This window comes from Mus caroli, chromosome 13 (genome assembly GCF_900094665.2).
Source record: "Mus caroli chromosome 13, CAROLI_EIJ_v1.1, whole genome shotgun sequence".
Classification (NCBI taxonomy): Eukaryota; Metazoa; Chordata; class Mammalia; order Rodentia; family Muridae; genus Mus; species Mus caroli.
The window spans coordinates 47818723-47843773 of NC_034582.1; the positions used below are offsets into that span (position 1 = coordinate 47818723).

The 25051-nt window shown below is 47.4% G+C and overlaps 1 protein-coding gene across 2 annotated transcripts in view; it reads left to right on the plus strand.

Moving 5' to 3' along the window:
* Syk (spleen associated tyrosine kinase) overlaps window positions 1-25051 on the plus strand; it is a 64989-nt gene that overhangs the window by 29305 nt on the left and 10633 nt on the right. For both annotated transcript variants that reach the window (XM_021180328.1, XM_021180327.2), the window contains exons 4-10: window positions 7936-8074; window positions 9382-9463; window positions 9942-9973; window positions 11401-11469; window positions 18260-18347; window positions 19490-19667; window positions 24636-24845. In XM_021180328.1, the coding sequence (XP_021035987.1) occupies window positions 7936-8074; window positions 9382-9463; window positions 9942-9973; window positions 11401-11469; window positions 18260-18347; window positions 19490-19667; window positions 24636-24845 (798 nt within the window). The remainder of the gene's footprint in view (window positions 1-7935; window positions 8075-9381; window positions 9464-9941; window positions 9974-11400; window positions 11470-18259; window positions 18348-19489; window positions 19668-24635; window positions 24846-25051) is intronic.

Sequence of the window (25051 nt, forward strand, 5' to 3'; positions counted from 1 at the left end):
AGAAGTTCTTTGGATTGAGGGTATTTTCTGATGGAGGAATATTTCTACACATGTAATGAGAAGTCTTAGGATCTCATCTAAGCCTGCCCTAGAAATTCATTTATGTTTTAGAAGCACTTGATGCTTATAATCTGTAGGCAATCAATTTCCTGTGTGTGTAGGTTTTCCTGCTAGTGCATGTAAATGTATGTGCACCTGTGTATGGGGGTCAGAGGTGGATGTTAGGTGTCTCTACAGTTGCTTTCTACCTTATATATCTTAGTATCTCCTTCTTATTTCTTATTGTGCGTGTACATGCTGGTGGGGGAGGGGGAGTACTTGTGCCACAGTTGAGGTCAGAGGACAACGTTCATGGAGTCAGTTCTCCCCTTCCACCTTTACAGGGGTTCCAAGGATTGAACCCAGGTCCCCAGGCTTGTGCGGCAACCACCTTTGTTCGCTGGCCCTCCCTTCCACCATGCATTTTGAGAAACAGTCTCTCAAAGAAGCTGGGGTTTGCTGACTTGTCTCTACTAACTGGTCAGCAGCCCCCCAGGAGTCTTCTGTCTGAAGAAGTGGGTCAGTGTGAGCCTAAATTCAGAAGGTTCTGGAGCAAATTGGGCAGTGTAACTGAACAGAGTAGTAGTCTGTGGTGCAGAGAGGCTGGGAGTGTCCTTGTGTGGTGAAGCCTTCTCATCTAAAGATGCACCTGCCAAGGGAGTGCTGTAGGAATGCCTGCATTTGTCATCCCATGTCCCTACACAGAGGCCTTCTGGGAACCACCACCCCATTCCTTCCAGTGAAACGTTCTTAGATTCAGGGGTGTGGCCTTACAGTCAGGCAACATGATCAGTATCAGGTTGTCTTCCTAGAAATATAGGTGTTTCCTCTGCATTTGCATCTAGATAAAGAATTTCCTCTTCTGATAGTAAAAAATATATATATTTAAGGTGCTGAAAAGATGGCCCAGTGGCTAAGAGCACTGGCTGTTTTCCCAAAAGAGCCCAGTTCAATTCTCAGCACCCACATGGCGGCTCACAACTGTCTCTAACTCCAATCCCAGGGGATCCAGTGCCCTCTTCTGGACTCTGCATGAGCTAGGAATTCATATGGTGCACAGACACATGTGCAGGCAAAGCACACAGAGACGTAAAAAAATAATAGTAAAATGAAGATTATTTTTAGATTATCTTAATCATTTCTCTTTTTAAAAACCTTTTATTGGTTCTTTGTGACTTTTAAATCATGCTCCCCAATCTCTCTTATCTCCCCCTTCCCTTGTACCCTCCCCCACCCTTGCAAACTCCCTGCCAACAGAGGAAAAAAAGATCTCATGGAAGCTGTAGTATGTCACAGTGTGTCCCAGAGCATACCCTTTTGTTCACACTTCTGTGCTTGCAAATGTTCATTGCAATGACTTGTTGGTCTTGTACAAAGCCTCTGGCTTCTGCTACTCTCTCAACACTGGAACCTCACTGGGATTCCCCTCAGATATCCTGTTGTTGCCCTATGTTATGGAGATCCTGTAGCTTTGGATCTATAGGACCAGCCCGGCAGTTCATAGATGGGGTAGATGTTGGGATGGGCCATTCAAAGTCCCGAATCTGGGCAGGTATCCTGTGTGTGGCTGTGCTGTGAGTATAATACAAGATGCACAGGTCACTCTGTGTGCCATCTTCCATGCCACTCATGCTAAGACAGACCCGTGTCCTCTCCGTCCCTCCGTCCTGTCATGAGGTACTCTGTGTCACTTCTGTACACACCCCTGCTGGGTGTGAACTCGTGCACGGAGCACACTTCATCCATCTCCACTATCCGTCTTGTTTTTAGTGCTCACTACAACAAGGAGAAAGCTGAGATGGCCACACAGGAGCTCTTGGTAGAAACAGAAGACTGGATCTGTTTATGGTCCAGTATACAGCAAGTCCTCCATTTTGGGATGGGGTGCACTCTTGAATCCCGTGTTAGTAGTAATGCCCTGCCGCCTTCTCTCAGGTGTGAGCCCAGAAGGTTCTGGAAGCCTTCCCCTCTTCTCTTTCCTTCCTCACCCTCTGCTCGTTTCCCACCATAATCTCCCAGCTACCTATGGAGGAATGACAGGGAAGACCAAGTCAACGGGAGTAGGCACCAAAGCTCCCTCCTCACTGAAGAGCAAGCACAGCCTACCTACACTCAACGCGGTTTGAAATGCCACTTTGACAGGCGAGACTCTTTACCACATCCTTCATCCTCCGAGGCCCCTTCGCATTGAGGAATTCAAGAGTGAATAAAGCTTTAGGCCTTCAGCTTGAGCCTACAGGGGCTGCTGACAGAAATGCACAAAGTATAGGAGTCTTTAGGGCAGCTGTGGAGGCAGCAGGCTACCATTGTATTCCTCAGAGCTGTAAATTTCCTATTTGTGCTGTCATCAAGCCAGGAAGTCACTCAACTGCTGTGTGAGCCACAGTTCCTATTTTCTGACTTGTGACATACATTGTGCAAAGAAGAAGAACAAAAAGGAACACAGAAGCAGTTATTCATTCAACAAGAGAGCCATGTGTCTGACTGATAAGCATACATCATCATGCTTTCTACGTCAGGGAAGATGCCAGCCATCCAGGTTCACATGCCACAGAGCCTGTGACATGATAACATGCCACTTCCTGACATGGTGTCTCGTAAAATATGTGTTTATGTATATACATATTCATGAGCATGTATGTGCATGCATGCACGCATGTGTGTGTGTGTGTGTGTGTGTGTGTGTGTGTGTGTGTGTGCATGTGTGTGTTAGGGAGGGGTCAGAAGTCAACACTCAATGTCTCTCTATAACTTTCCATCCATTCTAGGTGTCTTGGGAGCAAGGACTAGGTTCTTGTCTTCATCAGCTATAATCTTAACTTGTATAGTGTTGCAACGGGAGGACCTCTCTGAGGACGTCCAAGGGGCTCTGAGAGAGAAAGAGGAGGTTAGCTGAGGAGGGGCATGCCCTAGCAGAAGTATCTGTGAGAGCCCTAGTGACCTAGTATTGCCAGAACATGTTGCATGTGACCAGCTATGGGAAGGGAGGTCCCTATGATGTCGTGGCAACTGTGTTAAAACCCTTACTTTACTTAGTAATGGCTCCAGGTGAAGACTAATGATGCCCAAGAGAAGCTGTGCTTAATGTGGTACTTAGTTCAGTACCCTCTAGTTTCAAGCATCTGCTGGGAGTCAAGTTAAGTGCTCCCTGTAGATCGATGTCTGCTTTCCTGTTCCACCATCCGCAATGTTCCATTGTGAAGATTAACTGGGTCAAGTTCGGAGACAAACTGGGGACTGTGGTAGACCTGTGCTCCCTACATCCACAGATCTTTCCAGTCAACTCTGAAGAATGCCTACCTTCCCCTTGTCCTTCAGAGGAAGTGTGGGCTCCTTACTGCAGCCTCTCCAGCCTGCTTAATGTCCGTTGCCTCTCCCCCCCCATGTCACGTGGGCCTGTCACCATGTTTCTTCTCATATTAACTTTTGTTTGATCTTCGTCTAATCTGTCCTTTTTTTGCTCATTAACTTTTAAAAAATAGTCACATCTTTCAATGTCCAGAAACTAAATCTGGAGTAGGGCTTGTTTATTTTTCAAAATTGTTCCTCGGCATTTTTAGGAGCATCTCGTTGGTTGGTTGCTGATTCCTGTTTTGTTTCTTTAAGCGTTCCATGCATCGCTAGTTTGTATCCCATCTCTTATGGTTTTAATACTGAGCATATCCAGGTATACATATAATTTTCCTCCATGTCTCTCTCTTATCTGATGCCTCTTTTATCATAGCTCATGTTTACTTACATCTGGGGTGATCTTTTTGAGTTCATATTTGGTTGATCCTCATCTGTGGGGATGCAGAATGTCCTGTGCTCAAGTGATTTCCTTCAGGATTCAAGTGGCGGCTGCTACCCTATAGGCTGGCTCCTGCCCACTGTAGTGCTGATAATTATGTTTGTCCTCAACCTCACTAACATTGGTGTGTGTGTGTATGTGTGTGTGTGCATGCACATGCAAATGTATGCAGGTGTACATGATAGTGCATACATACAGAGGGCAGAGGTCAACCTTATATGTCACTTCTCAAGAGCCAACCACGTTGTTCCTTTAGAAAGGGTCTCTCACTAGGACCTGGAGCTCATCAATTGGACTAGGTTTCCTGGCCAGTGAGTCTCAGGAATCCGTCTCTCTCCACCCTCAACCCCCCCAGTGCTGGGATTTAAAGGATGTGCCCCCTGCCCCACCCTCGCTTCCATCTCCACCCACTTGCTCAGCAAGCATTTTACTGACTGGACTATCTCCCCTCAGCCCCAAGCTCGTGCTGTTGCTTTCATTTTCCAAACAAGTTTGCCTCCTCAAGTTCCAGCTTACGTGGTGATCTATGCCTACTTTTCAAAATTACATTGTGGGCGTCAAAGAAATCCTTCTCTTTGTTCGCTAAGGAATGAGACAGTAACTGTTGTGAGCCTCCTGGGCCACAGCGAAAGCCGAGTTCAGTCAGTCAGTCTGTTTTCCCACACTGGTATGGGTGATCAAAGCAGGTCATTCATTTGATCTGTGTGAGTTTGCTACCAGGGCCATCAAAAAAAGCAGCCTAGCCCGTCTGAAGGGAAAGTTCAAAGACAGCTGTGGATTGATGTCAGTGTCAGTTTACTGATGCTGCTCAGAGGCCCTGGGAAGCTGGAAGAGAAGCCACAAAAAAAGAATCTCTACCTAGGGACTGGAGCAGAGAGACAAAGAGAAAGCAGCAAGGGGCTGGGTGTATGCCTGCCTACCTTGTACAGACCAGTGGTCAGCCTCAGGAGGTAGTCCCCCTGGGAGCTGTCCACCGAGTTCACCCTGGGCCCTGGGGCTTGTTGATTATGCTAGGACATCTACTACCTGCAAGTCCCAGTGATCCACCTGCCTCTGCCTCTGCCTCTGCCTCCCCAGCACGAGGACTGTAAGCAAAAATCATTACCCTTGGCTGTGTTTTCTGTTTGTTGTTTGGGGAGCTTGCTAACTTGCTTGCTTGTTTGTTTTTGTTTTTCTTTGATTGGGGGGAGGGTTTCAAGACAGGGTTTCTCTGTGAAGCCCTGGCTGTCCTGGAACTCACTCTGTAGACCAGGCTGACCTTGAACTCAGAAATCTGCCTGCCTCTGCCTCCCGAGTGCTGGAATTAAAGGCGTGTGCCACGACTGCTTGGCTTGTTTGTTTGCTTTAGTAGGGATTCTAAAGGTTGAACTCAGTTCATCCTGGTTGCAAGACAAGCGCTTTTCCTACTGTACCCTCTCCACAGTGCAGGGAGAGACGTTTGTGGAAGACGTTTCAGAAGATGCATGGGTAGAGAACACAAGTTTGGCATGCCTCAGATCTGGTTTGCTTTAGGGACCGATCTTGCTTTCAGGATCTGCACAGCAACAGCCAGTGCTGCTACTTCAAGGTGTTAGCAGGCACAGCGTTTCTGTACCAAATGTCACTTATTCCAGCATCCCTATCTCCTGTTTCCCTAGCCTTCCTGGAAAAGCTACTGTGCATTCTTAGCTCTGAGCAATGATCATTTTCCCATCTATTATTCCCCTCTCTCTTCACCTCTCTTTCCTTCCCTCCCCTTCCCCCGCCCATCTTCCATCCTCTCTCCTCCTGGCCATTCAGACATTTTCCCTCCCCTTTCAACTCTGACCCCATCACAGATGCCCCTGGACGATAGCCACAGAGACTGAGTGGTACTCAGGCTGGGGTGAACCTGCTGCCCTGCTCTCTCTGTATCAGATGCAGACTGCATCCCTAGAGTTTTACACACCACAGCCTACAGTGTCTCATTATCTCCCAGGCCCTCCACTCACTGCCTGGTCTCACCACCACCCACACATTCTTTTGCCCTGGAGGGCACACAAAGGTGGAGAAGAGGGTCAAGCCCTTCCAGCAAAAGTCACACCCTCCTCTCTCACATCTGTGAGGGGCAAGTTCAAGGTCTGTCTGGCGAGCATGCATGTACATACACATATACATTTCCTCCTGCTACTTATCCTCCCCTTACCCTCTCCTTACCCTCCCTCTCCTCCTCTCTCTCTCTCCCCCTCCCCTCCCTCCCCCCCCCCCCCCCCCCCCTCTCTCTCTCTCTCTCTCTCTCTCTCTCTCTCTCTCTCTCTCTCTCTCTCTGTATTCTATGCCTACTTATGTGTGTTGATGTGCATGCCCATGCATGCAAATGCAGATGCCCAAGGAAGATTTCCAGAATCTTCCTCTATCACTTCCCACTTATTCTCCTGAAACAGGGTCTTTCACTGAGCAGAGGCTCACTGCTTCAGCTGGGCTGGTCAGCCTGGGAGCTCGTAGCATTTGTCTCTCTCCAACCTCCATCACTGGGCTTACAGGCACATGTGAAGACGCCCAGCTGAACCATATCCCAGCCCCTTACACGTGTGTGTGTGTGTGTGAGTGTGTGTGTGTGTGTGTGTTCACACATTGTCCTTTCTGCAAGCCAGCACACATTGTGAATGGTTTCCCTAGAAAACAGGCTCAACCCTCTATTCATATATGGTGTTTTATTGTGTGACTGGGCGTTACCCAGTGGCCAACAAGGCTTTTATCAGCCACATAGTCATCCCAAAGGAGTTGGCACCTCAGGGTGCTTGTGACTCACTGTAGGAGGAAGGAGGTGTTTCCACAGTGGTGAAATTTCAAAACACAAATCTACGATGGCCGAGAAGGGTCTTTCATCCTTCACCAGCTTCTCCAAGCTTCAAGCAGGGGCCTGGAGGGAGCCCTGGCCACTCTGCCAGGCAAGCGCCATTTCAAAAGAAATCATTCGTAAAGTTGCAACCTCCTCCTACTTTGAGGAGATGGGTATGGCAGGAGAAAGGGAAGTGAGGTCACTTCCGGTCCCAAGGCCCAGCTCAGCCTGAACTGTAGCTGTGGTCTTGATGTTGTGTGCCTGGAGAAAGCTGTACAAACCACCCCAGTTTACAGACACCCTTCTCTAGGCTTCTGGGACTTGATTGAGCTCTTCCCAAGTCCAGTGCATTTATGCTGGATGCTCTGAAAATTCATCTTCCTTCCTTTAGCAAATGCAGAGGCCACAGAGGCCTCAGGGACTCCCAGACCGCAAATGTCCCACGGACTTGCCCTTCCCCAGATCTCATGATTAGAACGCATGAGTTGCTGGAAAGGCGGCGTATAGCATGGCCTCAGAGGAATGAGGCTCTGAACTGGGAGAGTCACACCTCCTATTGCCATGCCAGCCAGATCTCACCTTCTCCAGGGCCTTCCTAAGTACCGATTCCTCCTCTGATGTCAGGACTGCCTTGTGCCTGTGTCTCGAGGTTCAAGGGTGCACGCTTGTCACTCGGCATGGGGGCCTGGAGTCCTACATGTAGCTTCTGGTACCAGTGGAACAATGGAGTCTCATTCACCTACAGACGCCTCAGGCCTTGGGCTGTCTCTGTTGGCTCATGCCACGTGGCTGTCATTCCTGTCTCAGGTGAGGGATGCTACCTGCTAACGTCAAACAGTGTCTTAAACCTGGCCTTGGCACTGAAGAGAAAGGAAGAAGACCATGGGAGTAGAAGAGTTCATAACCTCCCTTGTGTGCTCCAGAAAATTCTGTTAACAAGCTCATTAGATTCCTCATCTGTCCTTCACCTGAGTCTAGGGGCTTCACAGATACCCCAAAGTCTGTGCCTGTGGCCCTGAGCCACGCCCCCCCAAGCTCTTTCACTGATCTCCAAAGCACCATGGCCCTGCTGGATTTTTGCCATAGTCCATCTCCAACCCTTGGCGTTTCCCTTTGGCTAACTCACTGGCTCTGGTACAGAGCCCTCCTGTCATCTCGAGGTCTGGGTGCTGCGTGCCCTCCACCTGCCCATTTGCTGGTGCTGGAGAGCACCTGCTGCCCACCAGGGACACCAATTGTAGTGAGGGTACTGCTTCCTAGGTCAAAAGGTCACAGTAGGGATAATATGGTGTGCTCTCTCTCACAGGATCAGGGCCAGAGACAACAGCGGCTCCTATGCCCTGTGCCTGCTGCACGAAGGGAAAGTATTGCACTACCGTATTGACAGGGACAAGACCGGGAAGCTCTCCATTCCTGAGGGGAAGAAGTTTGACACCCTCTGGCAGGTATGTCTCTGTCTCTCTTTCTGGGCTCACTTCTGTAAGTCTCTCTGTATCTCTCATTGTCTGTCTGCCTCTCTCTCTCTGTCTCTCTAGACTCTTTCTCTGTACTCTCTTCTCTGTCTCTCTCTGTCTATCTCTGTCTCTCTGTTTCTCTCCCTCCCTCCTGGAGGGCACAATACAGACCCACTGGGCTGCTAGTTCCAAAACTCTTAGGAACAAGAGGAGGAATGTGGCTATCTGTCCCATACCCTCCATCAACCCACTTTCTGATTTCTAGAAGACTTGTGTGAGAAATGTTCACACAGACTGCATCAAGTCAATGAAGCCACAAACAGGCTCCGTCTCCTGGTTAGAGCCATAAGTTCCTGGTGCCTCAAGACCATGTATTTTAGGCCAGCATTAAGAATTTGACAGAAGACCATGCCATCAGAGACTGGAATAACATGTGCATGCACGCGCGCGCGCGCGCGCGCACACACACACACACACACACACACACACACACACACACACTGTAATTGACCAAACAAAAACCCTAGGGACTGTGACCTAGCTGGTCCTGGAGCTCTGAAATGCCAGGGTAGACCCTGGATTTCAGGTGACATCAGAGTGGATAACCAATATGGGAAGCACCCTCATGGGCAAGCATCCTCATAGCCGAGCCACCACAGGAAGTTAAAACAGCTTAGAAAGCAAGTCTACTCCCATAAGTACACTGTAGCTAACTTCAGACACACCAGAAGAGGGAGTCAGATCTCATTACAGATGGTTGTGAGCCACCATGTGGTTGCTGGGATTTGAACTCAGTACCTTCAGAAGAGCAGTCAGTTCTCTTACCCACTGAGCCATCTCACCAGCCCGTGATGGTTAGTTTTAATTGTTAATTTGATACCATCTAAATCACCTGAGAAGAGAGCCTCAATGAAGGATTGTGTAGATTAGAAAGTGAACATATCCATGGGGATTCTTTTGATTACATTAATTGATGTGGGAAGACCCAGGTCATTGTTGGGTGGCACCATTCCCTAAGCTTGAGTTCTGGTCTGTGTAAGAGCAGAGAGTGCTCACTAAGCAGCAATTATGCATGCATTCATTCACTCTCCACTCTTGACTATGCATGTGACCAGCTGCTTCAAGGCTAAAAGGTTTGTTGACTCTATCCAAGGACATCTTCGGCCCATCCCCCGAGTACCCTGTGGAAAAGAGACTATCTGGGGTTTAGATGGTTTTAAAACCAGTGAGGGCTGTGACTTATCCCGCTGTCTCCCCCCTCTCTCTCTTAACCATTTTCTTCCTTGTTTCTTTTCCAGCTAGTGGAACATTACTCTTACAAGCCAGATGGGCTACTAAGAGTCCTCACGGTACCATGTCAAAAGATTGGTGCACAGATGGGTGAGTGATCGGCACAGAAGAGGCTCTGGTATGGGGGAGCTAGGCATTGTCAACCTGGTGTCAGATTTGCCTATTCCAAACTCACACAGGGTGAGGCGTCGGCTTTACCATGTGATTAAACTAGATGTCACTCAAATTCTTGGAATCATTAGCTGAAAGATAAGCACAACAAAAACAAACAATAAAACTATAAGATTTTAATTGCATGTGTTGCCAGGATGTTGGCACATATCTTCAGTCCCAGCATTAAAAAAGCAGGGTAGGGAATCTGTGAGTTCAAGGCCACTGTCAGACCCTGTCTCAAAGAGAAAAGCTTACTTGGTGGAATGTGTGAAAAATCCAGTAAAAGAGAAAAGTACAGATGCAGAAAGTTGAGTCTTCCCAGTATGTTCCTGTCATACTGATAGATCTGAGAAGTAGATGGTTTGCACAAACACAGCAGTAACTGAACTGTAACCATGACATGTTCTCCTTCCAGGTCACCCAGGAAGTCCAAATGCCCATCCTGTGGTAAGTGTTCTCTTAGGCGTCTCTGCTGGGGAGGCAGCTGTGTCTGGGCACATGGGAAGGTCAGGTTTTAGTCAGCATGGGATGTATACTCTGAGCGCATCCCTGAAGGTCTGGGAATCCAGTGAACCTGAGAAAGCCTCAGCCTGTGACCAGCTAGATGTGTTTTCATGGTTTCTCGGCCGTTTTATTTTCTCTTCATTCTTTGGAAGTAGACAGAGTGAGACAGAAACCCACTAGGAGATCAGAAAATCCACCAATCAGATGTAGAAAAGGGGAATAGATCGTCCACGTTCAGTCTTGAGCTGTCTGTGTGAACTTGTGTGTGCCATGCACAGGTCTGCCAACATGCATATCAGTATAACATGGCCAGCGGATAGGTATCTCCTTGAGGTTGGCTACCCAACTTCTTTGGCCCAACCAATTGACACCTTATTACTAGGGACTTGACCTAAATTGATTTGACTAATGATTAGGGGAGGCAGGGAGGGGTCATTTGGTAAGATTTCAAGAGAAAGATCCAGAGAAGGAAAGAGTCTTGGCCAGAATGCACATTCCACTCCATGTCACTAGATAAGAACGTAGCCCAGATGTCCCTGTGTTGGGTTAACCCTTTCATTGTCATGCCTGCAAAGAGAGAAGAACCTCAAGTCCCCTCTCCATCTGGGATGTCAGAGCTGGTAGTTAGGTTACTTCACAAGAGCATCTCTTCTCATATCTAGGGTCTTCAGCGAGCACATCCCAGCCCATTAGCACCACCAGGGAATAATTCTTGACTTCTATCTTGCTAGATGCTAAAAAACCAATATCTACCAAAAGCCAGGCACATGTTCTGTCTCCAACAGGGGCGGTTGGCCACTTGCTACTGAACCTGTTCATTCCAGGGTTAGTACTTCTTACCAAACTGAGAGCCCTTGAATTGGCTAACACACCCTGGAGCTTTAGGGTCCTCTGAACCACAGTGCCCCCTGGGGGCCTCAGCTGGTGTTTATCATTCTGTGCCCTTGAGACAGATCTGTGTCTAACTTGTGGCCTGAGGGCTGCATATGTCCCAGGATTTTGTAAATGAAAATGTTATGTTGCAACCACTGACACCACTGAACAGTCAGTGACTAGAGTCTCTTGTGGAGTCTGAGACACAAGATTTCCACAGACAACATGGCTGCTTCATGTCTCGGCTTTCATTTGTAGCCTTCCGTGGGAAATTGTTTATTGAAAATTCTTGACCTCTCTGCCAGAATGATAGACTCTTCTGGAAGCTTCTCAAATGATCCGGACTTGCATGCAGGAAATTGCCCTGGGGCAGGTGAAGGGAGCGGGCAGTACCTTTGCAGAGTCGGGGCCAGGTAGCCTATCATGACGAAGAATATCCTTGCATGTGTTTTTCTGAAACTAAACGCTCTATTCCTCTCTGCCGTTGTGGTTTCTAGACTTGGTCGCCGGGTGGAATAATCTCAAGAATCAAATCCTACTCCTTTCCAAAGCCTGGCCACAAAAAGGTGCCAAAGCCTCCCTTGCTCGCTGTCCCTGACGGAGTGGTAGGATAGACCCTCCTGCGGCCCGTGCTTGGCTGGCTATCCTGTACCCAATGCAGCTCTGCCTCTGTGCTTCCCACCTGCCCAGCGCCTAGCACACCCGCTGAGCCTCGCAGCCCCATGCTGTCTCCATACCTCTCTTTACACCCTGCCTCCTGTGCTCCTACTGAGCCTCGCAGCCCCTGCACAGTGCACGCATGCCCTGCCTGTGGCTTCTCCGTCACTGCCGCTGCTCAGCCTGTCCACGTGGCCTTGCCCTCTACAACACATACCTCCAGTCACTTCAGTGAGTCCCACCTGCTGGTCCTCATTCCAGACAGTCTTTGCACACGCAACTCACCTTCAGTGTCCAGAGTCACAAGGGGCAGCGTCAGGGCTTCTGTCATATAGAGTTCTTCCCAGTGGAGGCAACCAAGATCCCCAGGGGAGCTCTACCCCTTGAGACAGCAGGTTGATTTCTGCATTTTGTTACATGACTGAATTTTGAGGGACAGTAAAAAAGGCCTTCATGGGAAGATGGCTCAGCGGCCAGAGGCAGTTGTCACCAAGCCTGACAGCCTGAGTGTGATTTCCTGCAACTCACACAGGGTGGAAGGGGAAAGCCAGAACTGACTCCTGCAAGTTGCCTCTGATCCCCATGTATGTGCCTTGGCTCCTACACAGATTTTTTTCAGGGTTTAGGAATCAAACTCAAGCGCTTCACCACTGAGCTGTGCCCAAGCTCCTGGTTTCTGTTTGTTTGGTTGGTTGGTTGGTCTGTGAGACGGGATTTTACTCTGTAGCCAAGGTTGTCTTTGAACTTAACTCCACCTCCCAAGTTCCAGACTTATAAGAAGTCCTACCCTGACCTTTGTATTGACTTGTTTATAGTGAATAACATATACAAGCACACACACACACACATGCACACATGCACCCCCATATGTGTATATGTATGTATATGCACAGATATATGTGCATATATATACACATATGTAATGTGTATTATATACATCTGTGTATATAATATGTATAGGTTGTTCTATCATATTTATTTTTTATCTTCTTTAGGTAAAGATTAACTTTATTAACAGTTGTTTCAATTTTATATCAATGTTTTTCCAGGCGTGTGGGCATATGATTAAGCCAGTGTACACAGAGTCGTATATTAAGGTATTTACTAGCAACAGAAAGCATACATGCCCACGAGTTCTACTCAGCAACTATTTGCTCTGTTGGCCACTCCCTAGAGGGTCCTAACCCTGATGGCCAGAGCACAGCGGAGAAAGGAGCATGATGCTTGAACAGGAAGGCAGCCATGTTGTGCTAAGCTCAGTCAGTGAGGAGAATGCTAGAGGATAGTCTGCGGCTGCCTGGACCTTTCTCAGAGCCCGACACACTCTCTCTGCTGAGGGCCCCATGTGACTGGGGTAGCTCATGGCCAGCAAGCCCAGTGGGAGCCAGGCAGCATGGTACCTCACAGGCTAAGGTACTTAAACGTGCCTGATGAAGGAAGCTCTTCAGATGTGTCCACTCAGACCAGCAGCCACTCACAGACTCTGTAATCCCGAATGTGACACCACACTTAACAAGCCTCACAGAACACTGCGGGGTGTAGCAAGCCTTGTGTCTCCCTCTCCTCAACTGACTCCTCACCAGCTTCTGATGACACCCTGTCATTCTACTTGCCGTAGCCCAAGGCTTGTTGCTAACTCACAGCCCCCAGCTCTGCACAGTCCTGGCAAGGAGTGCTTTCATCCCAGCATCTCAAGTTCATCTTTTGGGTTCCCCCGGAAACATATCAACCAGAGATGCTGTATGTACATGAGCACACATACACATGTATGACACACTCATATACACACGCATACACACGCATGGAAATATATGTGCCCATGTGTACATAGTCGTATACCATATTTGAATTGCATATGCCCTGAATATGCATCATATACACACATATGCATCTGCATAGTATGTGTATTTGTGTATGCATCTATTGCTGCTTACACATGGCAAATGTATTGCCTGCGTATAGCTACACAAAGATGTATTTCAAGGACTTACAGAGTTAAACAGACCAGTTAAGTGATTGCAATGTCCATGGGAGAGATTGTCAAGCAGAGGGGATCCAGAGCCAGGCGGAACCTCAGTGGTGTTGCTAAAGAAAGCTGCTGCATGGTAGAGGTCAGCTTCCCTTCCCCGCCCCCTTTTCCCTTTCCTTAGAAAGTCTAAACTTACATCTAAGAATGCTCACCTGAGTCAGGCCCATGTGAGATTATCCTCATGATGGAAGTCACCTACTAGGGACTGTAAGCCCATCAATGAGCCCCTTCTCAGCAGCAGGACTGCCTCAGGCTGGGTCTTCCGCGTGACTCAGTACTGACCACTCAGGAGAGCCAGTTGTCATAGCAAAAGCCAACGCTGCAGCTGGAAGAGATAACCCAGTAGGCAAAGTGTTAGTCACCCCAGCACCCAAGTAAGAAGCCAGGCACGGTGGCACACGGTGCCACCACAGTCCTGAGGAGGTGAGGCAGGAGGGCCCCTCAGCCAGCCAGTCTCGTCAAAGAGGCAAGCTCCAGGTTCAGTGAGAGACCTTGCCTCAAACAATAAGGTGGTGAAGGCATTGAAAAAGATATCTGATGTCAGCCTCTGGCCCCCAAATGTCCACATAAGCAATCTCATGTATATGCACACACATGTGCAGGCACATAAAAATCCACCTACCCCATGTGCACATTTTAGAGAAGCCGACACCAACAAAGCCCAGGCAACAAGCACTTGAAATAACTCTAGTGTCTAGAGAGTTAATGAAAAGTGTGCTTTGATCTTAGGATTATCAGTTTAAAATGAAACCAGGGTGGGGACTTAGCTCAGTGACAGAGTATTTGTCTAACAACCATGAGGCTCTAGATTTGGTCCTTAGCACCAGGAAGAGAAAAATACTTGGAAAGTCAAATACAGTTTTTTGAAATAATGTATTTCTTTTTATCTTATGTGCATTGGTGTTTTGCATGCACGTGTGCCTGTATGAGGGTATCAGATCTTGGAGTTACAGACAGTTGTAAGCTGCTATGTGGTGAGATGACTCAACAGTTAAGAGCCCCGATTGCTCTTCCAGAGGTCTTGAGTTCAATTCCCATCAACCACATGGTGGCTCACAGCCATCTGTAATGGGATCTGATGCCCTCTTCTGGTGTGCCTGAAGAGAGAACGACAGTGTAAATAAATAAATTAACTTTTTTAAAAAATAAAAAGAGGAGGAAGAGAAAGAGGAGGAAGAGGCCAGGTTTTAGGTCTTTGTTGTGAGATCAAAGAATAATTATACAGGGCATGTGCTCATCTTTAGGTGAACCTAACTGCATCCCACCTTCTGACAGAGTCTGCCCACATCACACTGCCTGTGCTCCTTCTGAGACTGGAGACTGTAGCCAACTTATTGCAGCCAGTATCCTGGAGCCCTCTGGCTTCTGGCCTCTGGGGAGGGTTACCACCCACACTGCCACCACCGTTGCCTAGTTTGAAAATACTGGCAGGAAGCTGGGAGTGAAAGCCAAGGTCCAGGAAGCAAAAGGCAAGACTGTGGAAGCAGGACACAGGGCAGAGGCTACCTGCTCCACAGGACAGAGGGTGTGCTGCAGAGCTCTGGTGATCACGGGCCTAGAGAGAGAGACAGGCAAGTCCCTGGTGCCTACTGACCAGCCATTCAGCCAGTGGAGACCCCTTGTCAAACACTAGGGTGGATAGTTCCTGAAGGTTGACCTCTGTCCTTCACAGGCACATGCACACACACAACTGCTCAGACACACACACACACAATATCATGCACACACACACACAAGCCTGTCTAATGCATCGTCACTTTTAACACACTGTGACAGTGTAGTTCAAACTTGAGAATTATCTACCCAAGGCTGGATACCTGGCGCCATCTAGGGGCCACTAGAAGTTGTGCATAAGTGGAAAGGGTAAGGGTGAAGCTGTCAGCGCCTCCTTTACAGCTCTGTTCTTAGTGCAGAACAGACGATGCCAGGGAGGGCCCGACCACCAAGTACAAAGTGGAGAGATGGATAACGCGTGCTAGCACTGTCTATCAGCAATGCTGCTCACGACAGCTCACATTTCCCTCCCTTCATCTTTCAACTGAAGCTTTGCTTCCAGAGCTTTGAGTGGTGACAGTGGAGCTGGAAGTGGAGGGGAGGAGGGTTGTATCTTCATCTGCACCACAAAGCAGCCAATGACTGCTCTGGCCCTGCCCATTCCTTCTGCAGGACACTCAAGCCAGGTGCCATGATTGTCCTGGTTTCCTAGGCCCCCACCTGTGCAGGAGGCAGGAGGTGGTGGGTCCTAGGGGCAAGGCATCCAGAAGAGAAAGGTTATGAATCTCTTGGGTCTCAGGGTTTCTGTCTGGATCTTGAATGCTTGAACTCATAGGGTGCTTTCTGTTGGGCAGCATGGAAATGAAGCCCCAAGCTACATCCACTTAAAGAAGAATCCCAGTTTCCAAGGGAGGTGCCTGTTTTGTCCTTTTGTCTGTCATCGAGACATAGGGGTAGCTCCTGTCTATCTGGGTGTGAACTCCTTCCAGGAGCTGGGATGCTCAGGGGTCCCCCCTCCCACTGATCCCTACATACTTTTGCTATACTGCCATTTTTAACTGATTTCCTAAGACCCTTAGCTCTGCTTTAAAAATATTCCAAGAGATTTTGCTAGGAAATTGTGAGTGCTGATTTATTATAACAAGCCTTTTGAAGCCCCCTTGCTCTGGAGATAATTCCAGAGAGACTGCATGAGGCCCCCAATTGAGACACTGAGCGGCAGAGGGTAGAAGCTCTTATACCCATGGGAAGGGTTATACCTGTCCTCCCTAACCTGGGGTATCCTTCATGATGGTCAGAGATTGTTTTGGGGATCTCAGAAATTTCTTGTGTACAGAGAAAAAAAATCAAAAGACTTAACATGGTAGTCATGCTAACCCAAAAAGACATCTGGAGACTGCAGCTGGATAATGGTAGCTATTATCAAGTATAAACTAGGGTAGTTCTTCCTAGGCAGGGCTTCTAAGCAACACCCAACTCTACTGAAGTCATGTGTAAATGTTTAAGAGGGTCACTCACAAGAGATTACCTATACTTAGTTCCCTTCCTGATGGCAAAGACTAAAGAGAGAATTCATCTTAAACCATGTAAGTTTACATTTCACATCTCCATCTTCTGAAAGGTCGAGCTGTTCAACCATCCACCATCTATCCACCCACGCATCCATCTGTCCATCTACCAACTCACCGATTCAACCGTCCATCCATTTATCTATCTATCCACTCAGCCATCCATTTATCCATCCATCCACATATCTGTCCACATACCCATACATCCATCTATGGATCTGTCCGTACATACACACACCCATTCACCCACCTATGTGTCTATCATCCATCCTTTCACACGTCTGTGTTGTGTGTTTCTCCTTAGCATCCGTTACCAGCGTGGCCCAGCTACTGAGCTTTGATTTAATGTCTAAGTCTGCATAACTTCTGCTCTGTTGCCATGGTTAGTTCTATCACACAGTCCTTCGGGAGTGTTGAGAGAGGCCAGGAGAATATGAATCCTGTGACATCTGAGACTGGATGTCCTTTGGCTTCACTGAAAGAGGTCTTTCCCACAGAGGTTGGCAGACTCTAACTCATGGTAAACACCACGAAGCCAGCAAGTCGTAATGACCAAGTGTGACCCTGCTGCTAAACATTGATGGGTGGGGTTGTCACGTCAGTGAGGCGGGTGGGATTTTGATATGTGCTTCAAGATGGTGGCTGTGTAATGTTAGCTGGATGTCTCTGTTTCTTTACACTTCCCCTCAAATCTGGCATTATCTCACTACTTCATGGCAATGTGTGGATGCTGATAAGGTAAGTAGATATTCAAGACAAGACAGAAATGGGAAGAGAGAGCTGTCAGAGCTGGACGGTGGTTTGCCTGTGAGATGGGTTTAATAGCCACCACTTTGCTTTAATTTGTGAGTAAAGATGGGTCAGAGAAAATTTTTTTAAAAAATGTATCAAATAGAAAATCCTTAGGACTATAAGGAGATTCACCCCTTCTGCCTACTTCATGAAACAAATTGATATTGATGGATCGAATGAGAAACCTCCGTGTATAAGGGCCAGTGTGCCTTAGTGACCAGCCACAGGAAAACCAGAAGAGTTCTCTTCCTTCAGGAAGACAGAGAGAATGTCTCTTTGACAGGGCATGTGCCCACTGACATTATCATGGTCCTTATCACGATAATGACCGCAGTGCATGGGGTGGGGGTGAGGCAGGATACAGCCTTCCTCTCTGAGACTTGCAGCTGGTTGGCTTGGGCTACCCGTGGTAGCAATGCCTTGGTGTCTCAATCTGTATGGAAGGCAAAACAGGTGGACACGGTTTGACTTTTTAAATAACTACCACCTGACTTAGATGAAAGCAGAAATGAACCCATGGGGAGCGAGCCTGCGAGGTCCTGCTATTTTCTGGGAGGTGTGATATCTTGGGATAGTCAGAACAGATGCTCTCCCTCCCTCCCTCCCTCCCTCCCTCCCTAAGGCCACTTCAGGGGTGGGAGCTATAAGCCATGAGCCTGTCTAGCCTTCTCAGGTCCAAACAGTTGCCTGAAGAATGAGATGAGCCTTTCTGACCTCTTCCTATTCCTCTGTCTCCCCTGCATATGTTATCTGTGAACACTTGTAAATGGTGGCATCGGGGCAGAAAAATAACATCTTCTCATCTGTGTGCTTCAGCCTGCCCCACCCCAAGGGAGCCGTCCAGAGAGCACTGTGTCCTTCAACCCCTACGAGCCAACGGGAGGGCCCTGGGGCCCAGACAGAGGTGAGAGATGAGAGATGCACTTTTACTCAATAAACATTCAAGCAGGGTACACACAGGCTTGCCAGCATGTAGAGGCAGCTTACAAATTCCTGGCACCATTCCACCTTTGCCTTACAGTGATGGTCCACACTAAACAGTGGTGATATCCACCAGCCACAGGTAGAAGATATCACCTATCCATAAAACAAGCACTCCTGTCTAGTGAAAATGGTCTTTTATAATTAAAAGAAGTAAGCAAGCAAACAAACAAAAATCCTGAGTTGTTAGCAGCGGCAGCATCATGCTGTGTGTCTGGCACATTCCGGAGACCCTGGTTGCCATTCTTGGAAGAAAATGTTGCCAAAGAATGACTGTAATCTCTGGGTGGCTTTGACAGTAGGCACAACTCACAGATTCTTCTAGATTTGTTCAGGGAGCTGTGATGACTGGGAGACCACCGGGGACACAGTGCAGGAGGGCGCAGGAGGCTTGTTCCCAGACATGGGTCTTTTCGGAACCTTTTGTAGGTTCATGAATGTCTGCATCTGATTTTCTACTAATGAGATTCGGGTTTGTTTATTGCTATCGTTCGCCTCCGAACAGAGGCTTGAAGCAACAAGAGTCCATTATGGCTCATTTCATTTATGCCTTGTGGCTGGAGGTGTGACTCATGTAGGGTGCTCGTCTAGCATGCACGGAGCCCTGGGTTTCATCCCCAGCCCCGCAGAAGCCATGCATGGTGTTGTACACGCCGTCAGGATCATTGCTGGCTACGTGTTGAGTTCACGGCCTTTCTCACATGAGCCTCTGAGCCGTAGAACTCCTTAGCATCTTAGAAATGAGGCGTGTTGGCTTTTTCAAGCCTTGAGAAGCACACATATCATTTCTCTTGAGCTCTGTTGGTTCAGTTATGAAAAGCCAACAAGGACTGTGTCATTGGTGCTACTTCTCAATAGGAGACTGTCACAGCTGGCTTAAAGTCTAAGGAAGGTTTTATCTGCCATTACTACTGGTGTAGAAGGCCCATCTTATCTCTTCCCTTACTTCGCTTCTCGGCTGCATGCAACTGTCCCTTAGACCGAAGGAGTTTAGGGCAGGGTGGCAAGGGTTGCAATGGCACAGGAGTCCAGACTGGAGTCATCTGTTCCCTGACTACGTTGCAGGCCTTCAGAGAGAAGCCCTGCCCATGGACACAGAGGTGTACGAGAGCCCTTATGCTGACCCTGAAGAGATCCGGCCCAAAGAGGTCTACCTGGACAGGAACCTGCTAACCCTGGAGGACAATGAACTGGGCTCCGGTAACTTCGGGACTGTGAAAAAGGGATACTACCAAATGAAGAAGTAAGCACCGTTGCCTCATTGCACTGTTGTCATCTTCAGTGTGAGAGTGCATTCTGAAAACTTCTCAGAACGTACCTACACTGTTCAATTAATCCCAGACATTGGCGTCCAAGCACACACACACACACACATGTTGCAGCGCTTATGTGGTCAGAGGACTCATCAATTGGTTTTCTCCTCCTCACACAGGTTCTGGGGATGAAGCTAAGGTCATCAGGTTTGGCAACAAGTTTTTTTGTTGTTGTTGTTTTGGTTTTTTTTTTTTTTTTTTTTTTTTTTTTTTTTACCAACTGAGCCATCTTGTAGTCTTCATTTCTGACTCATTTAGAGTAAAAGCATACTTTGTGTATGCTAACTGTGGTGACAGTAGTGACATGTTTGTATGTAGTAGTATAGAAAACAACTAAATAGAAATAAGCAAATTCATAAGAAAATAAAAATATATTCTATCTCCAGAGCACATATATCTGTGACTAGCCTTGGTGTAGGCATTTATCGGATCTTTATATGTTTTGTATGTAAAGGTAAGTGCTTTTGGTACTCTTAATAGTTTGCAGGTAATGTGTGTATCATGTAGCACTTTCCATGTCTAGATCTTATATATGAACTAATATTGATTTTACACAGAGATGTGACAACCAGCAACAGGACTGAGTTCACTTGTGACCCGTAGCAGTTTACCTAGCTATTCTTTATTACAGAAATGTGTCACTTATGAATGCCAGATCTCTGTCTTTCTCTGTCTCTGTCTTTGACTCTCTCTCTCTCTCTCTCTCTCTCTCTCTCTCTCTGTATGCATACATGTGGTAGGTATGACTATATATGTTCAGATATGTTCACAAGTATGTGTGGGTTGTGAGTACACATTTGTGCAGGTACAAATGCCCTTAGAAGTAATAATAATAAAATTAATAATAATAATAATAATAATAATTCCTCAGGACCCGTCCACCTTGCTTTTTGAGGCAGGGTCTATCACTGGAATCTGGAGCTTACCAATTAGGCTATGGAAACTGGCCAGAGAAGCGCAGGAATTCACCTGTCTCTACCTCCCCAGTGCTGCGATTATAACTGTACCACAAACATCTTTTTATATGCTGGGGTCTTGGGGGTCAAAGCCCAGTCCTCATGATTTCACAGCAAGCCCTTTACAGACTGAGCTGCCTCTCCAGCCCAATAGTGATACTTTTTTAAAGAAAACCATATCTACTCCTTATCCGTTGGGTGTTTGTCCTCACCTTGGTGCATTACCTAAGAATTGTAGAGTAGTGTTTTAGAACTGGCACAAGTCTTGTGCCTGGTTATAGAGAGATCCCAGCATTCCCTTGGGTGTGGCTTCTGTCTGTATGATGGCTGCTGTCTGACAGACTGAAGACATGCTAATTTGTTCCAATAATTCTGCAAATTCTTTAGTCCTGCATCTATGCTGAATTTTGTTGAACCCCACCACACACCCCCACCCTCCACCCCCACTCCACTGAGCTCATTTTGTGCTTCTCTTTCTTTCCTGTGATGAGTTACAGCCATTAGATTTCATCATGTTTCATCTTAAACATGTCCCTCCATCTTGGGGTAAACTCCCCTCACCTTTGTTCATTACATCTCCTTCCATAAGCAACCGAATATAACCCATGAGTATTTCTCCTAGAATTTTTCCTATCTGTGCTCATGAAGTGTCCTAACTACTGTTCTATTGCTGTGACGAGACACCATGACCAAGGTAACTTATAAAAGGAAGCAATTAATTGGGGGCTTGTTTAGTTTTAGAGGGTGAGTCTGTGAACATCGTCACAGCAGGAAGATATGGCACTGGAGCAGTAGCTGAATTTATATCTTATTTGCAAGTTGGAGGCAGAGAGCAAGAAACCTCAAAGCTCACCCCCAGTTACAGATCTCTTCCAACAAGGACACACCTGCTAAACATTCTCAAAACAGGTCTACCAAACTAGGGGCCCAGCCTTCGGATATATGAGCCTACAGAGGTTTTTCTCATTAAACCACCACGTGAAGTTATCAGTCAATTGCTTTCTTACAATTCTCATAATGGAGATACTCTCTTACCTATAAAAGAGCCCAGTGCTTGGAAGACCAGGAGTTTCATTGTCTCTTCCTGGGCCACCGTAAACAGTCAGCAATCGGAACAATAGTAGCCTCTTAGAATTAGTGGGGCATTATCTTTCCCCTCTGCTTTTCTAGAAGACGTGGTATTTTCTTTTTTAAACGTCTAGAGGAATCAAGAGACCTTTTCTAACTTCTTAATTTAGATCCCTGCCTCACACCACAGATGTAATGATAGACCCAACTATGAAAGCCAAAATAGGTGGCTAGAGATGACAGTATGGAGCCTCCCATGTTCCCGGGAGGGCCCAGAGAGGCTCCTAGGGTGATGATAATATCTAAATCCTCCTTTCAGGCCACAGGCTGTGTTCTAGATCACCACACTAGCTGTGTGTACTTTCCTGTGTGCGTGTGTTCCACTAATTCTATTATTTGACCTAGTGTATTTGTTAGGGGTGTGTGTGTGTGTGTGTGTGTGTGTGTGTGTGTGTGTGTGTGAGAGAGAGAGAGAGAGAGAGAGAGAGAGAGAGAGAGAGAGAGAGAGAGCCTGTATATACATGCATGTGGTTTGAGGATCAAGCTCCAGCCATCAAGCTTGGCAGGGAGTATCTTTACCAACTGAGCCCCCCACGGCCCATTTCCTGATTAGTTCTGTTTTTATTCATCAGTTTGAAGGTTCAACAAAAGAAACAACTTCTCATGCTTGTGGAAATTTTACCACAGGTAATTTTTCAAAGCATACATAGTTAATGTTTGTTCTTTCTTTTAAGCCACATTTTGTTAGAATACTTTCAAGAGTTCAGCATGATCCATGTGATGGCTTTGTGAAGGAATGAAAAAAAATCTATATTTTCGAAACACATTGAGGCTTGCTTAAAAGTAACAAAGCCCAGTGGGAGAGAAGTGTTTCTTTCCCTTTAACTCTGAGCTTGAACAGAATGTGTGCTTCGAATCGGGCATGTTAGGTACACACCTGTGCCCCCCACCCCGAGCCCCAGAAGTAGAGACAGGGGGATCAGAAGTTTAAGGTCTTCTCCTACTATACAGCTAGTTTCAAACCACAGTGGATTATGTAAGATCCGGACTCAAAGAAAAAAAAATAAAACAATGTATTTTTATTTTTTAAATTCTGGGCCCAGAGGCTCATTTGCAATATCATAAAGAAACCTTGTATTCCTTTATGCATGTAGGCAGAACCTAGCTGGGAAACCACATGACACTGCAGCAGGCTGTATGTGTGTCACAACAGGGGAACTTTGTTGAAGCTGGTTGAATATTTCACAATTCGGGGCTTTCCTCAGCCTGGACTCCATTGCTGTCCACTACACCGGGGTTCACAGGCAGTGGGGCATGGTTCCTCTGTCTGTAAAAGAACAGCTGTAGAAAGAATCCCTTGTGTACTGTATGGAATCATTACCTTCATACAGAGCACCAACCACAAACCAGAGAACAATCCCTGAAGTCCAATTTGGAGAACCAGTGACTGGGCACGTATGTGGGAGTTACTCACAGGAGCTGCGTGTGCCGCTGAGAAGTCTGGCCTCAGTGTGGATGGTGGCCTCTATAGGATGTAGAGTCCCTTAGATGCCTCCTCTCGGGCTCCTGTTAGCTTTCACAGTTGTATGCTCTAGCATCTCCCAAGACTGTGTGTCTATGTTCAGTTAGGACAGGATCTCACACAGATGACTGGGGAGCACCGGGCGGAGTTCCAGGAATCTGGGTGACAGTCCAGTGACCATCTCCACCCCTTCCTTATATGGAGGAGCACCAGCATTTGAAGCTGGTCTTTCTTCTCTCTTGTAAAAGGCAGAGCTGACCAGATGGAAAGAGCAGGTGTTATATTCAGAGAACGTTAAAGATGATCTTAAACTAACAATCCTCCTGTCTCCACCTCTGGGGCTCTGGGGCTCACAGGTGAGCACCCCCATGGCCAGTCTGAAGCACACGTGTTGTGCAAGCTCAGAGTTAAAGGGAAAGAAACACTTCTCTCCCACTGGGCTTTGTTACTTTTAAGCAAGCCTCAACGTGTTTCGAAAATACAGATCTTTTTCAATTTCTCACAAAAATATCACATAGATCGTGTTGAACTCTTGAAAGCATTCAAACAAACTGTGGTTTAAATGAAAGAATAAACATCAGCTCTGTGTGATTTGAAAGTTTACACCTGCCGGGCAGTTGTGGAGCGCACCTTTAATCTCAGCACTTGGGAGGCAGAGGCAGGCAGATTTCTGAGTTGGAAGCTAGCCTTGTCTACAGAGTGAGTTCCAGGACAGCCGGGGCTACACAGAGAAACCTTGTCTCGAAAAAAACAAAAACAAACAAACAAGCAAAACCCCAAAAAAAGAAAGAAAGAAAATTTGCACCTGTGATAAAATTTTCACAAGAAGGAGAAAAATGGTACTAGCCATTTATCTTGATGTGTGTGTGTGTGTGTGTGTGCAGGTACTCCTGACACAGCACATATATAGAGGCCAAGGGACATCCCTTGGATGTCACCTCTTACCTCTCACCTCGTTTCAAACCGCCTCTGGGAGTTCACTGCTGGCCCCACCTCTCTGCCTCTCATCTTTTCCCTAGAAGCCCTGGGGTTACAGACAGACACTATCCCACTTTCTGTGGCTTCTGGGGATCTGAACTCTTATCCTCACTCTTACATGCAAGCACTTTTTATACTGGGTTATCTCCCCAGCCCATGGCCGTTTTTTGTTTGTTTTTGGGTTGTTTTGTTTTTGTTTTTGTTTTTTCTGAATGGCTTTAAGAGATTCTCATTGAGCAGCGGGTGTGTCAGCACCATTCTCCCCCCCCCCCCCCACCCTCCACCTCCCCCCAACACACACACAATGTGACTACAGAGAAGAGGACCTCTAGGCAGTTTGGAAAGTTTCTCACACGTTACAATCTGTGTTACAGAGTTGTGAAAACCGTGGCTGTGAAAATCCTGAAGAACGAGGCCAACGACCCAGCTTTGAAGGATGAGCTGCTGGCAGAGGCGAACGTCATGCAGCAGCTGGACAACCCCTACATTGTGCGCATGATCGGAATCTGCGAGGCGGAGTCATGGATGCTGGTGATGGAGATGGCGGAGCTGGGGCCGCTCAACAAGTACCTGCAGCAGAACAGGTGACCTGGGGCATGCGAGTTGTGTGCATGAGGTGCCACCCTGCCCCCACATGCGCCCTGTTCCCCGGGTTTGGGCTGTGCCGGGGCCTGATTTCTAGGGGGAAGCGCTCTCTCCCTCTCCTCTCTGTGTCTGTGAGTCTCTGTCTCTCTGTCTCTCTGTCTCTCTGTCTCTCTGTCTCTCTGTCTCTCTGTCTCTCTGTCTCTCT